This window comes from Amphibalanus amphitrite, unplaced genomic scaffold, assembly GCF_019059575.1.
Source record: "Amphibalanus amphitrite isolate SeventyFive unplaced genomic scaffold, NRLGWU_Aamphi_draft 000147F_arrow, whole genome shotgun sequence".
In the NCBI taxonomy this organism is placed as follows: domain Eukaryota; kingdom Metazoa; phylum Arthropoda; class Thecostraca; order Balanomorpha; family Balanidae; genus Amphibalanus; species Amphibalanus amphitrite.
The window spans coordinates 596,803-613,546 of NW_024881642.1; the positions used below are offsets into that span (position 1 = coordinate 596,803).

Below are 16,744 nucleotides of genomic sequence, written 5' to 3' on the forward strand. Positions count from 1 at the left end.
CAAATTTCAAACTCAATTTTTAGCAATTCTAGACCTCGTAGTGCAAAACAAAGACCACCATTAGACTCCCCGTGACGAGCTGCATCGAATCGATACCCATTTTATGCAAAAATATAAACTTTGAAATTTGACCTTTTTTGACCTGACCTTGACCTGACCTCCACCAGAAAGTGACCTAAACCGTACCTGATGGTCTTATAACCAACACCATTGGGTTGGAAATGAAAAACTGGCCATAAAACATGCATCGCACAACCTTAGTAAAGTTGGGTTCATGTGGTGACCCTTGGTGACCTTTGGTGACCTGACCTGTGACCTGACCTGTGACCTGACCTGGTATGACCAGTGACCTCTAATAGCAACATATGTACTAGACAACTGACGTCTTATCGCTGATTTTCGACAAAATGCGTTTTACTCGGTGTTATAGCGCTTTCCCTAGAAGCCCCGTGAACGGTGAAACATTTTATCTTTGACCTGACCTGTGACGTCATCGGTGACCCCGAGGTCAATAAAATTTGGTTTCCCCCGACAAATTTGACAGGGCTATCGAACGCCGTTTGAATTTTGCGGATCCGTCTAGTAGTTTCGGAGATACGAGGGGGGGGGGGCAAAAATAGCCCCCCCCCCACCAGGTCGCGTTATAAACAGACCCCACCAGGGCGCGGGTTAAAGGCAAGGAAACCAGAAAAAGTCACGCTCTGAAGGTCCCGACGTTGGGACATGAAAATCCCTTCCAACTAGAGGTGGCAAAAGATGAAAATTTTGGGAACCAGACACGGACTTGACCCGGCTGGGCATTTCTGGAACCAGTCGGACCCGATCTTAGTTGGAATCGGAACCAGTTGGACCCGTTCCCCAAAAGTCAATTAAGGGCATACCAATGCACTAGCCCCTTAGAATCCGAAAACTGCAAGTTTGAAATTCCATATCTCCGAATTAAAGCATTTGTCGATGTTGTGAGTGCCCAAACCGGTATTTGCAGGCCATGGCCACCAATTTGGCTATCTCAACGTATATATTAGAGTTCAGTGATCTCAACTCAAAACTAATTACGGAGCGAGCGAAGCGAGCGTAGTCTTTCCTTAGATTAACGGAAATTTCTGAGTATGAGCGGCCGGCCGGCCGGCCGGCCGGCCGTGCGGACGCTTTTGCGAGGCTTATGTCTCAGCAACCACTTGACCGATTTACACGGGGTAATTTTTGTAGGGTAGCTTCATTCCTTCTACCAAGTATTGGACTATTCCCGATGCATGTGGGTGACCCCTTATGCACGTGCCACGCGCAAAACGAAGAGGTGTCAGTTTTGTAATTGTTGCAATATCTCGGTAACTACTTGGCCGATTGCGCTGAAAGTTGGCATGTAGGTAGGCACCCACTAGGTTCTGCATATCAATGTGCCAGAGTTGGGGTGCTGCTGCACGTGCGCACGTGCAGGGGTCGTTTCCAGATCTCGAGAACAGCTGGACCGATGGCGCTCAAATTTGGTACACGGTTAGGGACCAGTTAGTAGGGTGCCGTGCACAAGTCAGTTGGGACCCATTCTGCACGTGCGCACGTGCAGGGTGCCGCTTCCAGATATCGAGAACGGCTAGGCCGATTGTGCTCAAATTTGGCACATCGCTAGAGACCGGTTAGTAGGGTGCCGTGCACAAGTCAGTTGGAGGTACCCCCTCGAAATTTCGCACGTGCAAGGCTCACCCTCTCGCTCGCTCCGTTAGTCGCCCCAAAAGGCGCTATACTGGTGTTAAGGTGGGAGTGTCCCTTTAACGGAAATTTCTTAGTATGAGCGGCCGGCCGGCCGGCCGGCCGTGCGGACGCTTTTGCGAGGCTTATATCTCAGCAACCACTTGACCGATTTACATGTGGTAAATTTTGAGGGTAGCTTCATTCCTTCTACCAAGTATTGGACTATTCCCGATGCATGTGGGTGACCCCTTATGCACGTGCCACGTGCAAAACGAAGAGGTGTCAGTTTTGTAATTGTTGCAATATCTCGGTAACTACTTGGCCGATTGCGCTGAAAGTTGGCATGTAGGTAGGTACCCATTAAGCACTGCATATCCATGTGCCAGAGTTGGGGTGCTGCTGCACGTGCGCACGTGCAGGGGTCGTTTCCAGATCTCGAGAACGGCTGGACCGATGGTGCTCAAATTTGGTACACGGTTAGGGACCAGTTAGGAGGGTGCCGTGCACAAGTCAGTTGGGACCCATTTTGCACGTGCGCACGTGCAGGGTGCCGCTTCCAGATCTCGAGAATGGCTGGGCCGATTGTGCTCAAATTGGCACATCGCTAGAGACCGGTTAGTAAGGTGCCGTGCACAATTCAGTTGGAGGTACCCCCTCGAAATTTCGCACGTGCAAGGCCCATCCTCTCGCTCGCTCCGTTAGTCGCCCCAAAAGGCGTTATACTGGTGTGTAGTGTGCCAGATTTATAGTTTTGGTAGGACCCGGTTGGACCCGTCAGAAAATTTCCAGGAACCGGTCAGGACTCATACGGGTCCAGACTGGTTCTTTGGACCGGGTCCTCGGGTCCACATTTTGCCACCTCTACTTCCAACCGACGAGAAAACCCCTAGTCAAGAGGTCAAAATTGTTCCCGCACCGGGAATCGAACCCGGGCCTCACGGGTGAGAGCCGTGTATCCTAGCCACTAGACCATGCGGGATGTGGTTGATGAGTCGGAAGCTGAAGATGAAACTTCAGGTTGTTGGCATGAATGCTGAACCCTTGATGACGTCACCAAGCTTTATGGCTGCCAGCAGACTGCTAAATTTAACTCAAATGCTGCTCGCCGATACTCGAACTGTAACTCATTGGATCAAAAAAGTTCACAGATGAGCAACGAACACACATCACCGCACTTCGGTCACTGTATCACCATTCACCAAGCAGTGCGCCAACCCCACCTATAAAATTATGTTACTACCTACAGCATACGCTCACTCGCCTGCGGGCGGTACGCTCTGAACAGGCACGTATCTCCCTGCCAGATGAATTCACTCACAGATTCGCAGCCGTTCGTTTACGTGCGCGTCTCACCTTTGTCTCTGTAGCTCGGACAGGCGTAGCGCTCTCTAGGACAGCGGCCGGACGACCCGCGTCCACTGTGCTGTTGTCTTCAGGTGCAGGAACCACGTCTGCTGCCTCAGGGGATGACGGACTCGGCTGGGTGGATTTCGCCAGCGCCTGAGCAAGTGGGGGAGGGCGAGTGATGTGAAACTCACATAGTTGTACGGTAAAGGACGAGCTGCAGCCAAATTGACTTAAATCGTACAGTTTTGAGCACAATTACCTAACGTGCGGCTGAGCAATGGTTTGGCCATGGATGAAGGATAAGTTTCTTTCATCCATGGTTTGGCTAACCTATAAAGTATGCAGTACACCACGCCAGTGCTGTCCCGCTGCCCCAACTGACCTCTCTGTTGCGCTGCTGCCGGACCTCTGCCACCTGTTTGAGTCCGGTGACACGCTCCTGCAGACCCTCCAGCTGACTGATGATGCCGTCCAGGTCCGTCATCAAGTCCGTGGACTGGGTGACCTCCTCTCCGTCCTGAGGCCGGGTCACCGGAGCCAGCACCGCCTCTGGGAGGGCCACCTGTGGACATCGAGCAGCCGTGAGTAGAGAGACAGACAGCAGCGATTGTACAAAACCAGACGAGTCGTGAGAGATCGATCTGCATTGAGCGTGTATCTTTTACATAGTTATGTGAAATTGATGAAATACCTAAATGAAGTGAAAAAGTGCAAACAGACGAGGAACTAATGGTCGAGCATCGTTGTATGGGCGACCAGCTACTATATCTTGGAGCCGAGGTGCAGTGGAGTCATGGTGGGGAATACATAAATGTCGCTCGCCGGGCGCCGTCGGACCGTGTAAATGATGACACACTGTGTCACTCTTGGTGACACGCTGTGTCCTATTACGTCACGCTATGTGAGATGACAGCGGAGGTCTGCAGTTGTCACAGATTGTCCCTTGGAGCCTGATGACGAGCCTGTGAGAGCAGCGTCACAAGGTTTCTCTGGCCTGCCGGCGTAGCTATAGTTGCAGCCCTGTGAGAACGACGTCCCATGGTTCATCTGTCCTTCCAGCCTGATTGCGACCCTGTGAGAGCGATTGAAGTCCAATGCATAGCTCGAATGGGACAGGAAATAATTTATCTCCCGCCTACGGTACGTTATGTCATAAAACGTGTCACGGAACGGAAGATCGCATAACTTTGCGTCACAGAACGTATCGTTACTGAACGGAGCGTCCGTCCGTGAAACGTCGCGACTGTGCTCGAATCACTCAGACAGCACCACAGAACAGGTGTCAAATTGGCAGAGCAAACACACGCACTAACCCAAGCACGTGCTTCGCTGTTTACCAGAATGTCGCCAGGTATTGTTCGCATTGCGACAGTGAATGCAGTGCTGACCGGTTCACGTGCGCAGATGCTAAGACAGGTGTGACACCGGGTCAGGCGCGTACCGTGCAAATCTCCTTTGTCCCCCGGCGCGCACAATGTGTAGTACACAATGTCGATTCACAGATACCACTACCAGTCGCGAGCTTTTGTGGTGTTCGCACGGTAAAAGTGCTCGATCTACCGACTACCACTCTAATGGCTCGGCACCTGATCCGTCACAGATTGGGGAGATACGCCGATCAGCAAACACCGAGATATTGAGCAGATGTGTGGAGAGCGTGTGGCTGAGCAAATAGCAGTAATGGAACACTGGAAACTCGGGCACATGTTTGGGAACTGCTTACCAAAAGTACATACATACACTTGCCGGTAGAAGCTTCTATCTTACGTTATCCTGAGCTGGTGTTACGCTTCCCTGATTTGCTATCAGTCACGGAATATCTTCGTGTACTGATGTACGAGCTGTAAGGCTAGTGTCTGTGGTTTCGGCATCCCAAGACATCAGTTGGGTTGGGGCTGGGCACTCCGAGATCAGCCTCTTCCGTCTCCAGACGAGGACGGATGGTTCACCACTTACCCAGTAGGTGGCAGCGAAGTCGCCACGAGGTGCCGACTGCCGGCAGTCTGCGCTACCTAACAAATGAGCCGTCTCTGCGCATCCCTGCACAGTGCCAGGTGTTGTGGTACCGTCCCCCCCCCTCCTGTCCCGTGACAGGACCCTCTCCGCGGCTCTCAGTAATGAATGGAGACTGTTTTTGCGCGCAGTCTCTGTGAGTGCCTGTGTACTGGGGACGACCCTCGGGCCCTCGGCTGCAAACACATCAATAACGTCTGCAACGGACAGAGTCGCAATGGTGTGCGACTCTGAGGAACCCCTGGATAGGAGCGGGTAACAGCTCTGCATGTCAGCTCTAGCAGCAGGAATGCGGAATTCATTCCGGATAATGGCCAGACATCCGTACCGGCCCCACTCTCCGCCCGTTCTACTCCATTCCACCACCCCCACGCCATTTACACCAGTTCAGTGCGACTCCCACACCTACCTGCTGCTCCTCTGCCTCTGGGTTGGTCATCGCCGGCGTCATTTTCTTCACGTCCACCAACATCTGGCGGCGACAAAATGGGTGCGACTTAGTTGGATAACCCGCCAAGGTCCTTACGTCGATGAAAATATGGTTCTCAGAGCAGGCTATGTCGATTGACATACTGTTTTTTCTTTTTGCTGAGACCACACACATTGCTTCAAGCACGACAAAATTAACTTCACATATGGATATGACTTATGAGTAAAGCGCTAATAAAGCACGGCACCTGTCAAAGCGACATCAAACTATCATTACCCACGCCCCGCTGATGCGCTGCGCGTCTGCTCACCTCCTCCAGTATGTATGTCAGCGACTGGACCTCTGCCGACAGCGGCTGCCACTTGGCCGTGACCTTGTCAACGAACTGGGTGGCTGCCGCCTTCTCCTCCGTGGCTGGAAATGTGGGATCAGCGTCACAGAACGAAGATTACTGTAAGTAGCTACAGTACACAGTACCTTCACCCTGTCTACCTTCATTCCAACTACCACGTAGTAACTTTCCTTGGGATAAATTGCATTCATGCATGGCGCAATTCATACTTCATGTCCTTGTTCAACTGAACAACATTATCTTAAAGGGGTGCTAAAAGTTCGAGAATTACGAAGAGTTTGGTGCTTGGATTGATGAATCTGAATACATCAAGGTCAATGTTGATGTACTGAATGAGGTCTGCAAACTTTGGCACCGGTCCATAACAAGCATAATGCAGTCTGCATAGATAAAGCTGGCCCTGGACGTATCAGATTAATGGGTCTATTGTCTGACGTGCAACGGAAGCTTTATCACTGCAACTGAATCTGCGTCGCGCATACCTGTTCCGCTCGCAATGACATCACTGAGGTCTAGTGTTCCAGTTCATATTACAGCAATGACAGTAATAGGACATCCTAGCCCACCACTCTCTGAAACTGACTGATACCACCATCCGCACTGGATGGTATACTTATGTTTATGTACTTCTGCAAGTACGACCATTCCACAGACATCAGTCGGTCGGTTCGGCAAACTAAATCTCTCCAAGGAACACTTATCAGATCATCCTCAAACCTGTGACTGAGATTTGAGTCAATTTGACAATCGACCGACCGCGCCCAGTCCCTCACGACGCATGTCACCTCCCGGCTCTTGCCCTCCTCTACATCATCTCCTCTCTCCCCTCTACCTCCTCTCTCTCTCTCTCTCTCTCTCTCTCTCTCTCTCTCTCTCTCTCTCTCTCTCTCTCTCTCTCTCTCTCTCTCTCTCTCTCTCTCTCTCTCTCTCTCTCTCTCTCTCTCTCTCTCTCTCTCTCTCTCTCTCTCTCTCTCTCTCTCTCTCTCTCTCTCTCTCTCTCTCTCTCTCTCTCTCTCTCTCTGTCTCTCTCTCTCTCTCTCTCTCTCTCTCTCTCTCTCTCTCTCTCTCTCTCTCTCTCTCTCTCTCTCTCTCTCTCTCTCTCTCTCTCTCTCTCTCTCTCCCTCTCTCTCTCACTCACAAATGCCACCGTCGGTGACCAGTGTCTCAGTAGCCCGTCTCATGTCCAGCAGCGGCCGGTCAAAGTCCCTCAGTAGCCCGCCGTCGGCCACCAGCTCAGCTGCCTCCGCCGCCTGCTGGGGGTCGGGGACGCGCCGCGCCAGCCGTACCGCCCACACGCGGACCGTCTCCTCGACGATAGTGAGGTGGGTGATGACCCGGTACTGGAAGAGAGGTCATACAAACAGGCCACAGGGCGGGTCAGAGGGGCAGATCACAGGTCACAGGACCGTCTCCTCGACGACAGTGAGGTGAGTGGTGACCCGGTACGGAATAGGGGTCAGAGGGCAGGTCATACAGACTCACAGGGCGGGTCACAGGGTAGGTCACAGGGCAGGTCACACAGGGCGGGTCACTCGGGGTACGTCATACAAATATGTGGACGTGAGAAGATTGAGCAAGCTCGAAATGTTGGCGGTTGGGGAGTCGAGAAAAGGTTACAGAATACGAAGGTAATGGAGATTACTGTCAAACTTTGATGCCAAACTTCGACATTTACATCAGCGAGTAATGAGAACGGACGGGATAAACTTATAATGATACCACCTCGAGGCAGACAAGAGACCATCAAACTCCACAGCAATGGGAACACACCGACACTGAATCACAATTGCTATCAGAGAAGCAGAACAGTCACTGTCACAGAGCACAGTTCACCAGTTACGCCACTCCCTGACCGCCTCCCCAGTCCCGTCTGGTCACTGACGGGCCCCGACCTCCCCTGCAAGGCCTCCCCGAGGACCACTGGAGGCTGCACCAGCCCGTCGGTCCCCAGCCCACCCCAGTGAACGGGGAGCCACCGGACCCGGGCCGCGCTCCGACGTGTCACCCGCGCACCCTGTGTTTATTTGTGAGACCTTTAGCGACCGCCGAGTGTGGGTGGTCACTGGGCGAGAGACCGAGAGCGACTCATCAGTGAACTTGTTTGAAGTTTGTGTAAAAAAACACGATACTTTGATGAGCTCAGTGCTGACGTGGCATCATGCTGGCAGATTTCAGATGTGGGATGTTATTCGAAACATGATCGTAGGGCGAGTCTGCGCCGAGTTGAGATGCAGGTTATTTTCAATGGAACTCGGTCCGCGGCAGATCGCTGCACCTTCAACGCACAGTGAACTGCCAGTGTTTGTGCAGCGATATGAAAACAGCGGCCAATTGGCGGACAGGACCGACTATGTCACTCTGCCAGTGCTGACGGCCGAACGACACGGTGGTGGTAGGTGTTGCCAGATTATGTGCCAGATCACGTGAGGGAAGCTTAGCTAGCTGCCAATCACCGCGAGCAATGACATAGAGTAGCGATGAATGGAGCAACAATACTAATTTCACCAGCGTAACACTAAAAATAAACCAGACTTGAGGTTAGACAATGTTCACCTGACGAAAGTCTACATTCACAGTGAATTTTCCCTTGAGCTGCTTCCGTACTGCAAATGATGTCCGTTTTGCAAGACACGAGGGCTTGTGGCTCTATTCCTGACTTCGGCTCCAGGCCAGAGGGACTCATGTAGTGTATTTCCTACTGGTCTCATAAACCTAACTGTCCCAACTCCCACCCCACCCCTCTCCGATGCCCTCTCCGTCCCCCGGTCCTCACCCTGTGCACCACATAGTTGAGCCGGGCGGCGCGCTGGACGGCTCCAGTCCGGGCCGTCTGCAGCCTTCTATCCAGCAGCTGTAGCTGCCGCGGCGGCACGCGAGAGGCCACGGGAGCGGCACGTGCCGAGCGCAGGCGCCGCTCGACCGCCGGCAGGGCCGAGAAGAACGTCTGCCGTGGGTCAGACGGGTCACACGGGGTCAGACGGGGTCAGCAGGTCAGATCAACCGCGATCAGAGCGGGGGATAGAGGCGGGAGAGAAGACACGGCGAGTATGCACAGCAGAGGACAGGCTGGATGGAAGTGCAGAGAAGGATATCTCAGCGATCTCAGCTAAAAGGACAAGCAAGAACGGCTGTGCGGATAGGGAGGAATCTAGCTACACGGCATTCGCAAAGTTCATGAAGCCTAGCTACAGGTGCACAGAAGACAACACTGAAATTGACATGGCATGGCACAGTCTTTTAGTGTTAGTCGCAGAAGCAGCACGGGTGTTAGAACAGGCGGAGATAAGCACACAGTAATGCCACCACCGCCCGGGACCCTATAGGCCGACCGCTCGCCTTCCCCTGTCTCACTTACGGCGATATGCAGCTCCCAGAGTCTGTGAGTGGAAAATGGCCGACCGTGATGACAAGCTAGCCAGTGTGATGACATCTTCGTTGGCAATGTTCAGTTGTAAATAAAATTGGATGACTGGTGAAGTGAGGAGCAAGTTTCACGTAACCATCTAGGTAGTAGCCAAACGGATGTAGGAAATATCCGCCGAGTAAAAGTAAATTGTATGTATGTCTCAGATAGTACAGCTAATCCTTAATCGAAACGCAAAGCATTGCCTTTTGGTGTCGGTGGGGCGTCCATGGATACCGTGTGCTTGCCGCATAATAGTATTTCATAAGCTTAAAATGCTCTCCTAATGTGTTTGAAGGAAGTGGGTACCTATGCGCCGATGTTGAGTAAACTTGCTGGCGTGCTCGATTTTATTTGTAACAAATTAATCGGTCATTATGATCATTCTGCTTATTTATTGTTAGTTATCTATTGTTAGCGAGCAAGCACGGCATGAGAATTAGCATGCTGCTCCAGCTGAGATTAGACGCATTTCAGCCCTCCTTTTATGGGATCGTTTCATGCTTTTGTGCTTCCCCAGCTAAGTGATTTTCTTTTTGGGGCTAACCAATTATGTCGGACATATTAAGTTATAACCGTCACAATCTCACCTTGAATTTAATTGTAAATCAATCAGTAATTTTTGGCGAGGGAGTCCGTCTTACCATTGCTACTGTTACGCAAAAGGCAAGACCGCCGTCCACTGTGCGTCCACTGTGCGGACTTAGTTTCTATCTAGTTACTATGCGCAGGCATGCACATGAGCTTTGCTTTGTAATAGCATCATAAACCAAGCCTAAAAATCGACTATCAGTCTTTTTGCCACATACCTATAGCACGGATTTAGGCCTCAGTTCACCTCAGTTTAAGGTGCACTGTGCAGTGTGATCATAATACTTCAAATTCTAATTCTAGCTCTGTGCGATCCATGCATGTGCATTGCATGCTACATCCTCCGAGCCGCTACGCAAAATCTGACAAAGCATGCAAACCGATCAAAACAAAACAGAAAAACGCGTGCTTTTCACTGTTTATTGTCATCAGATTCAAAGGACGTTATATTATTTGACGATGCATGCAGCTTCCGTAGATCTTCTAGTAACTCACACCTTAGGATAAGACAGAAGCAAGGAACGGCAAAACTCCGATCCTGGTCAGCCTTGAACGCACAACCTTTGACATCTGATCACCCTTCGACGGCTTCCAACAAGCCTATCTCCCACTCAAATCTCATGAAAGAAAAAAGGCATCCAAAAATAATTCATAAGAAGCAACGTGCATTAAAATGCGTAAGATATAAAGCAAATAAACATGGAATAGAAAATTGCCGCTATCACCATGATAAGCAGATCTACCTGTCTAGACCCTCGGCTATAGTGTGTCGGCTGTGCGCGGTGCTGAGATTCGGCGTGTGTCGGTGTTCGGCGGGGGACGGGGGCGTTAGTTCTGCACGAGCAGCGGGGGCGGCGCGGTGGTGGCGGCGGCGGCGGCGGCGGCGGCGCGCGGCGGCCGCGGGCACTCCACCAGTACCGTGTGCTCCTCCAGGATGACGGTGACGGTCTGTGAGAGGCGTCGCGCCGGGGCCGTCACCGCCGGATCCTCGGCCTCTGCCAGTGTCGTCTCGGCCTTCTGTACCCACTCGGCCACGCCGAGCAGGGGCGGGGGTAGGCGAGAGTCCAGGTATGTCTGCCACTCCAGCAGCTGAAGGAGAGGAGAGTCGCGTCAGCATAGCGACACGTCACTACAGCGCCGCACAGCTGTGACACACACCGGGACACAGCGCCAAACAGTGTCGCACAGCGTCACAGTGTCACACAGCGTCATGGCATCACACAGCGTCACACAGCTGCGTCATACTCGACAAAACGGAGTCACACTTGATGAACACTGAACAGCATCAGGCTTCACTGACACAACGTCATAAACGCTCTACCGCTACCGGTGCGCGGAGTTTGTTTGAGAGGTGAGAGTCACATGAATAAGCAGAAAGTAAAAAAAAAGGATGGCAAGCCTATCCGATATCCATGACGAACTGAAAACACTGACAGGTCAATGTCTACAAACGCGAGCGCCGAACACTTCCCCAGATCCCATTATGGTAACTTTAAAATTTTGATATTTGTTCCAATTGATTATTTTCCTCATGTCCCCTCTCCATTCCGTTACCTACTAGTGTCCAGGCTACTCTAGCCTTCCTCCCATCCCTCCCGTCCTCACTAGTGTGTCCCGTGAGCTCCAGTCCCCCTCCACTCTCCCTCCCGTCCCTCACCAGTGTGCCTAGTGTCCTCCAGTCCTCCCTCTCTCTCTCCTCCCGTCCCCACCTGTGTGTCCAGTGTGCTCCAGTCCTCTTCCCTCTCTCCTGCATTCTCACCAGTGTATCCAGTGTGCTCCAGTCCTCCTCGGCTCTCTCCCACGTCTCTGCCGGTACGTCTCCCGCCTCGGGTCGTAGCTCGTCGAACCGACGCCGGCGATCGGTCGCCTCCGTGCGCGTCGACTGGAACTTCTGTGGGACGGTACGGGGACGGGCGTCACCGGGCGAGCCCACTGCTCGAACAGTGGGGATAGCGAATCAACAGTCCACTGTAAAATACTGAGCCAGCTCGTTATAAAACGCTTAAGTATATATTTCAGCGTAAGAAACCGTCGTTCTAGGAAGCATTAACCCACGAGCCGCTGGGGGGGGCATAAAGTTGCCCCCTCCCTTTACGTTTTGTGAAATATCTCCTAAACCTGATGAGCTACGAACGTGAAACTTGGCATAGCTTCAAATGAATACCTAGGCAATGTTTGAGGAAAGTTTGGTGGTTGTAGCACCTAAGATGACGTCACAGTGACGTCATAAAGTTTGGTCGTTCTCCGATATGGACCGTTTCTGATGACGCTGAGCATGAAACTCAACTGTAAATGAACTAGACAGCACCTGCTGTCATCCTAAAACAGCTAACTACACTTCCATCTAGTTTCTGACCAATAATCGACCCTTTATATTCGGTCCCATATATCTGATGTACCGTGAGGAATATGAGAGTCGCAAATCTATAATTTCACTTATGACGTCACTGTGACGTCATTTCAAATGGGATCGACACCAAATTTGGACACAACCTCGGCTAGGTATTCAGGAAGATGTGTGCAAAGTTTCGCTTCTCTATCTCTTCGCGTTGCGACGATATCGTTGCAGAAGTAAAGGGTGGGCAACTATATGCCCCCCCCCCCCCCAGCGGCCGGCGGGTGGCGCGGAGGCCCAGGCGGCCGCCGGGTTAACCATTGAATCCTTATTAAACTCATGATTGAGATAGTAGGTACTCATCGTAAGATACTATTATCTTATCCATGTTAAAGTAAGGAGTAAGGACAATCCATTAGTTAATATTCCAACGGATTATTAATTACTAATTAATAATCCAATAATCCAACAGCGGCAATTCATTTACCTACTTGTACATCATTCGGTAGCTATAACTCGTCGATCACACGCAAGCCCATCCCGCGGTGGCAGCCTCACCTCGAAGCTGTCTTTGTCGGGCAGTTTGATGTTTCGTATGACTCGGATGGTCCGAATGACCCAGACGGTGATCTCCTCCACCTGCTGGGTGGGTCCGGCTGGGGAGGCGCCGGTCGCCGTCTGAAGGGAAACACGGGGATCGTCACAGCGCCGCGGGGTAGGCTTTGGCTCCATGTTCGGGCATTCGGCGGTCCACGGGCATGAATGCGAATTGCGAAGATATACAGGCACTGCGGCAACGATCCAATAACACACTCCAGAACGCACCGGATAATGCATTCAACTAGACAAGCTAGATAAGATGATACATTAAACGATAGCCGATGGGGAAGTGAAAGGCTATGAACACTGCCAATGCCAATTCAATCCTTCCTTTGATCTCCAGATTACAGCCTGAGCCCCTATCTCATCCCATATCATCCGCTACCGTCGAATCCCTAGGCCGGGACCGGTCGGCTCGGCCGTTTGCCGATTGTCATTCGGTCCCTGACTCCCTGTCGGCCGCCGGTGCCGGTGACACGGTAGCGGAATTCGTGTTTTTGTCGCGATCCGTGACCTGACATCCCTGTCATCCTCGTGTCGTGTGCCACCGTCTTTATCCAGGCCGGACACGTGGCCAGCAACAGACCGTGACAAGCTAACAATCGTACGGCTCGCTTTTCCCGGATTATGCAATAGGTATGTGGAAAAGTAGACGTCCTACTGTTGCACCAAATCATGACAGGAAACAATGGATAAGAATTTAGTGGAATCCAAATATCCAGAATGATCCTTTTCGATAACCATGTTCTTTTATTGGCGGAATTTACGGAACGACTAAGGGCCTTAGAACTATTCTATGGTAACGGCTATTTACCATTCCGATAACCCAAACAATAAATGGCACAAGGTCGTTCGTTCTTATGGCCTTGGTTCGTTCATCCTTTGTCATTGCACTTTGCAGAATGCAAGGACTTCAAAGCCTGTTTTATCTGATATCGTCTATTGTGGACTTAAATGTGCAAGGCATACCTGGCCATAAAACGGGGCCACGTAACATACCGACGGCATACCTGTTTATGATGCACGAAACACCTATTATGTCTAATATGCTTAGCGTACCACAGATATAATCGTGCCAGCTTAGCCCACAATCGGATCATCTGCCTGAATATACCGCCGTGATCCGGTTATGCACCGTCCTTCATCGAGGTCAATGGGTGTGCGAGCCCTCCCACATTCCCTCATCGCCTGGCCCTTCTAACATCAGTCCTAGCACGCCACAGTTCGCCCCACAGCACCAACTGACCCATGTCTCAGTGAGCTGGGAGCGGGGTACTTGTTCAGGAACCATGGGCCACGCGCCAGTCCACCCGCAGCCAACTGACCTGTCTGAGTGAGCTCGGAGCGGGGTACTTGTCCAGGAACTGGGCCACGCCACAGCTCGCCCACAGTACCAACTGACCTGTCTGAGTGAGCTCGGAGCGGGGAACTGGGCCACGCCACAGTTCACCCGCAGCCAACTGACCTGTCTGAGTGAGCTCGGAGTGGGGTACTTGTCCAGGAACTAGGCCACGCCACAGCTCGCCCACAGTACCAACTGACCTGTCTGAGTGAGCTCGGAGCGGGGAACTGGGCCACGCCACAGTTCACCCGCAGCCAACTGACCTGTCTGAGTGAGCTCGGAGTGGGGTACTTGTTCAGGAACTGGGCGACGTAGGTCATCACCGACTTCTCGTCCGGCTGTAGCACGTCCACGTCCTCGGGGTCCAGCAGACGCGTGATGCCCAGCTCCGTCTCAGCCGCCTGTCAACCGCCGACAACCGTCACACGGGGAGACAGAGGGAACAGGGGGAACACAGGAGATCGGTCTCTGCCGCCTGCCATTCAGAAGCGCCGCCGTCACACGAGGGAACACAGGGGGAACGAGAGGGCAGCTGTGTCCGATCTGAGAGGGCCACCGTTGCCGCCCCGAGGTGGACCAAGACGGATCGCACACGGCTGACACGGGTCGTCGTCTGACAGCTGAGCGACGGACTGTCAGACAGCGGACTGCCGAGTGACGGATTGTCAGGCAGGTGCGAGACAGTCCTGAGAGACAGGCGCTTTATAGCCGTGACTTGGCTATCCTGGGACGTCTCATCACAATATGCCTCATGTATCAGTGCAATGTATGATACAATGTGCAATGTACAATGATGCAATCAGTATGTGTGCCTCAAACGTCACACACATGATCATCACGCAAACAAACGGACCTCCCGCCACGACACAAACCACACACACGTCCGTGCGTTTACACTCCCCTGTGCGTACACACGCCGGGGTGTCGGGGACGGGCGGTCACCTTCGCCCGTGCGTACACACACACGCCTAGTGTCGGGGAGGAGGGCGGTTACCTTGAAGGCAGCCTCGAGCCGGTCGTGAGTGAGCATCCTCTCTGTGGCGGCTAGCTCGATGGCTGACGGCTGGATACAGTGAACGACAGCCACGAACGCGCGGCCGTCCCGCCACGAGCGGCCAAAGTCCTTGATCTCCAGGCCGTAGTCCCTGGGCGGCAGAAACAGCAGACAAATAAACAGCCGGCCGCGAGCAGCACCATGGCGAGTGGGTGTGTACGTTACATACAGGTACGGGATAACATGGCTACCGAGCGTGATTTGTATGGCATAGCCAGGATCGAATGACTGTGCAGTATGCATGACATGACAACGAAACGCACAGATGCACACAAATGAAAATACGCCAGCAATGGGGTAAACCGCCAGTCGGTGCTACTTCATAAACATATACGGCACTACCACGAAATAACTACGTGAGACATAACGTTCGAACGTTATGTTCGTGACAAACGAACAAACGTTACAAACGAGCACCCAACCACTCACGGAATATATCATCATACTCGTACAACACGAGCAGAGCGCTGGTTAGCAGGCAAAAAAAACATTAAAACGGATTAAATTTAAGATTTTCTAAGGTAGCCAAACGGCATGGCGGTAGCCAAAGCTGACCACTTAGAGCAGATAGAAAATGGGAAAACATTGCAACATGTCATATCATGCCCGTAAAATGCTAAGACAGCTGTGCACGGATCGTTCAGAGCTACTGGTGAAAGTGAACGGCAGTGCCGTCATCTGTCAAAGGCTCGCGAGGTTCTGACGGAGCGTGCCTGCAGCCGCAAGGACGCCACGAGACTGAGCCACTGCATTGGGAAATGGGAGGACGGGGAGGGGGCAGGGACCGGTTCCATGATGAGCGCCGGTACTGACTCTCAGATTCCCGGCATGAGATAGGTACTAGTGAGCTGGGTCTGGGTGAGATTGAATGAAGCTGCTAGCAAGTATCGAAAGGGGAAGCAAGAAATGCAACGATCGTAGCAAATTTCGGACCGATGTGTGGGAGAAGTATGATGAACTAGACAGTTGTATACAGTAAACAGTCTGTCGGACGATCGCATCTTGTGGGTTTGTTGTTCTGTTTGTACTTATGACTTTCCACCGGCGACGAAGGCTGAGACGATCAACTGGCGAACACCGACTGAGCTTGGGAACAGACCACTGTCTCAGGTGACGACTCCCCCAGTTCACCACTGACGACTACCCACCTAGTGGCGTCTCTGGCCCAGACGAGCAGCGCCTTCCGTGCGCCGGGCGGCGGCGGCTGCGGACCCGCCCGCTGCTGTCCGGGCGAGCCGCCCGCCGCCGACACAGGCGCCGGGGAGCCGGCCCGGCCCAGCGACTCCAGGCTCTCCAGGCTGCCGCTGCGGGCCAGGTGGTCCAGAGCGCGCGTGCTCATCTCAATCTGTCGGCGGGGTCAGCGGTCAACCGTTAGTGGTCAGGGGTCAGCAGTCAGTCTAGGCAATCAGCAGTTAGCGCTGAACGGTCAGCAGTCCGAATTTGCAAGTGACTTATTTTTGCTTGCAAACCTGCGTACTGATAAGCTACAATCTTCCACAAGAGGGGTAGCGGTACCAAATAAGAAGTCCCGACTTGATCAGGGGGCATCAATTTGTAAAACACAGTGAGGAGGAAAGCCGCATTGCAT

At 52.5% G+C, this 16,744-nt stretch overlaps 1 protein-coding gene and 1 non-coding gene across 2 annotated transcripts in view; both read right to left on the minus strand.

Annotated features, from left to right (window-relative positions):
- Window positions 1–16,744, minus strand: part of LOC122382794 — a 72,934-nt gene that overhangs the window by 10,959 nt on the left and 45,231 nt on the right. The window contains exons 7-18 of the mRNA XM_043368594.1: window positions 16,305–16,501; window positions 15,097–15,247; window positions 14,366–14,503; window positions 12,719–12,838; window positions 11,585–11,716; window positions 10,744–10,914; window positions 8,605–8,775; window positions 6,970–7,171; window positions 5,790–5,893; window positions 5,459–5,521; window positions 3,419–3,598; window positions 3,043–3,189 (exon numbers count right to left, since the gene is read on the minus strand). Of these exons, the coding sequence (XP_043224529.1) occupies window positions 3,043–3,189; window positions 3,419–3,598; window positions 5,459–5,521; window positions 5,790–5,893; window positions 6,970–7,171; window positions 8,605–8,775; window positions 10,744–10,914; window positions 11,585–11,716; window positions 12,719–12,838; window positions 14,366–14,503; window positions 15,097–15,247; window positions 16,305–16,501 (1,776 nt within the window). The remainder of the gene's footprint in view (window positions 1–3,042; window positions 3,190–3,418; window positions 3,599–5,458; window positions 5,522–5,789; window positions 5,894–6,969; window positions 7,172–8,604; window positions 8,776–10,743; window positions 10,915–11,584; window positions 11,717–12,718; window positions 12,839–14,365; window positions 14,504–15,096; window positions 15,248–16,304; window positions 16,502–16,744) is intronic.
- Window positions 2,597–2,668, minus strand: Trnae-cuc. Its single transcript has one exon. It is a non-coding gene; the product is annotated as a tRNA-Glu (tRNA).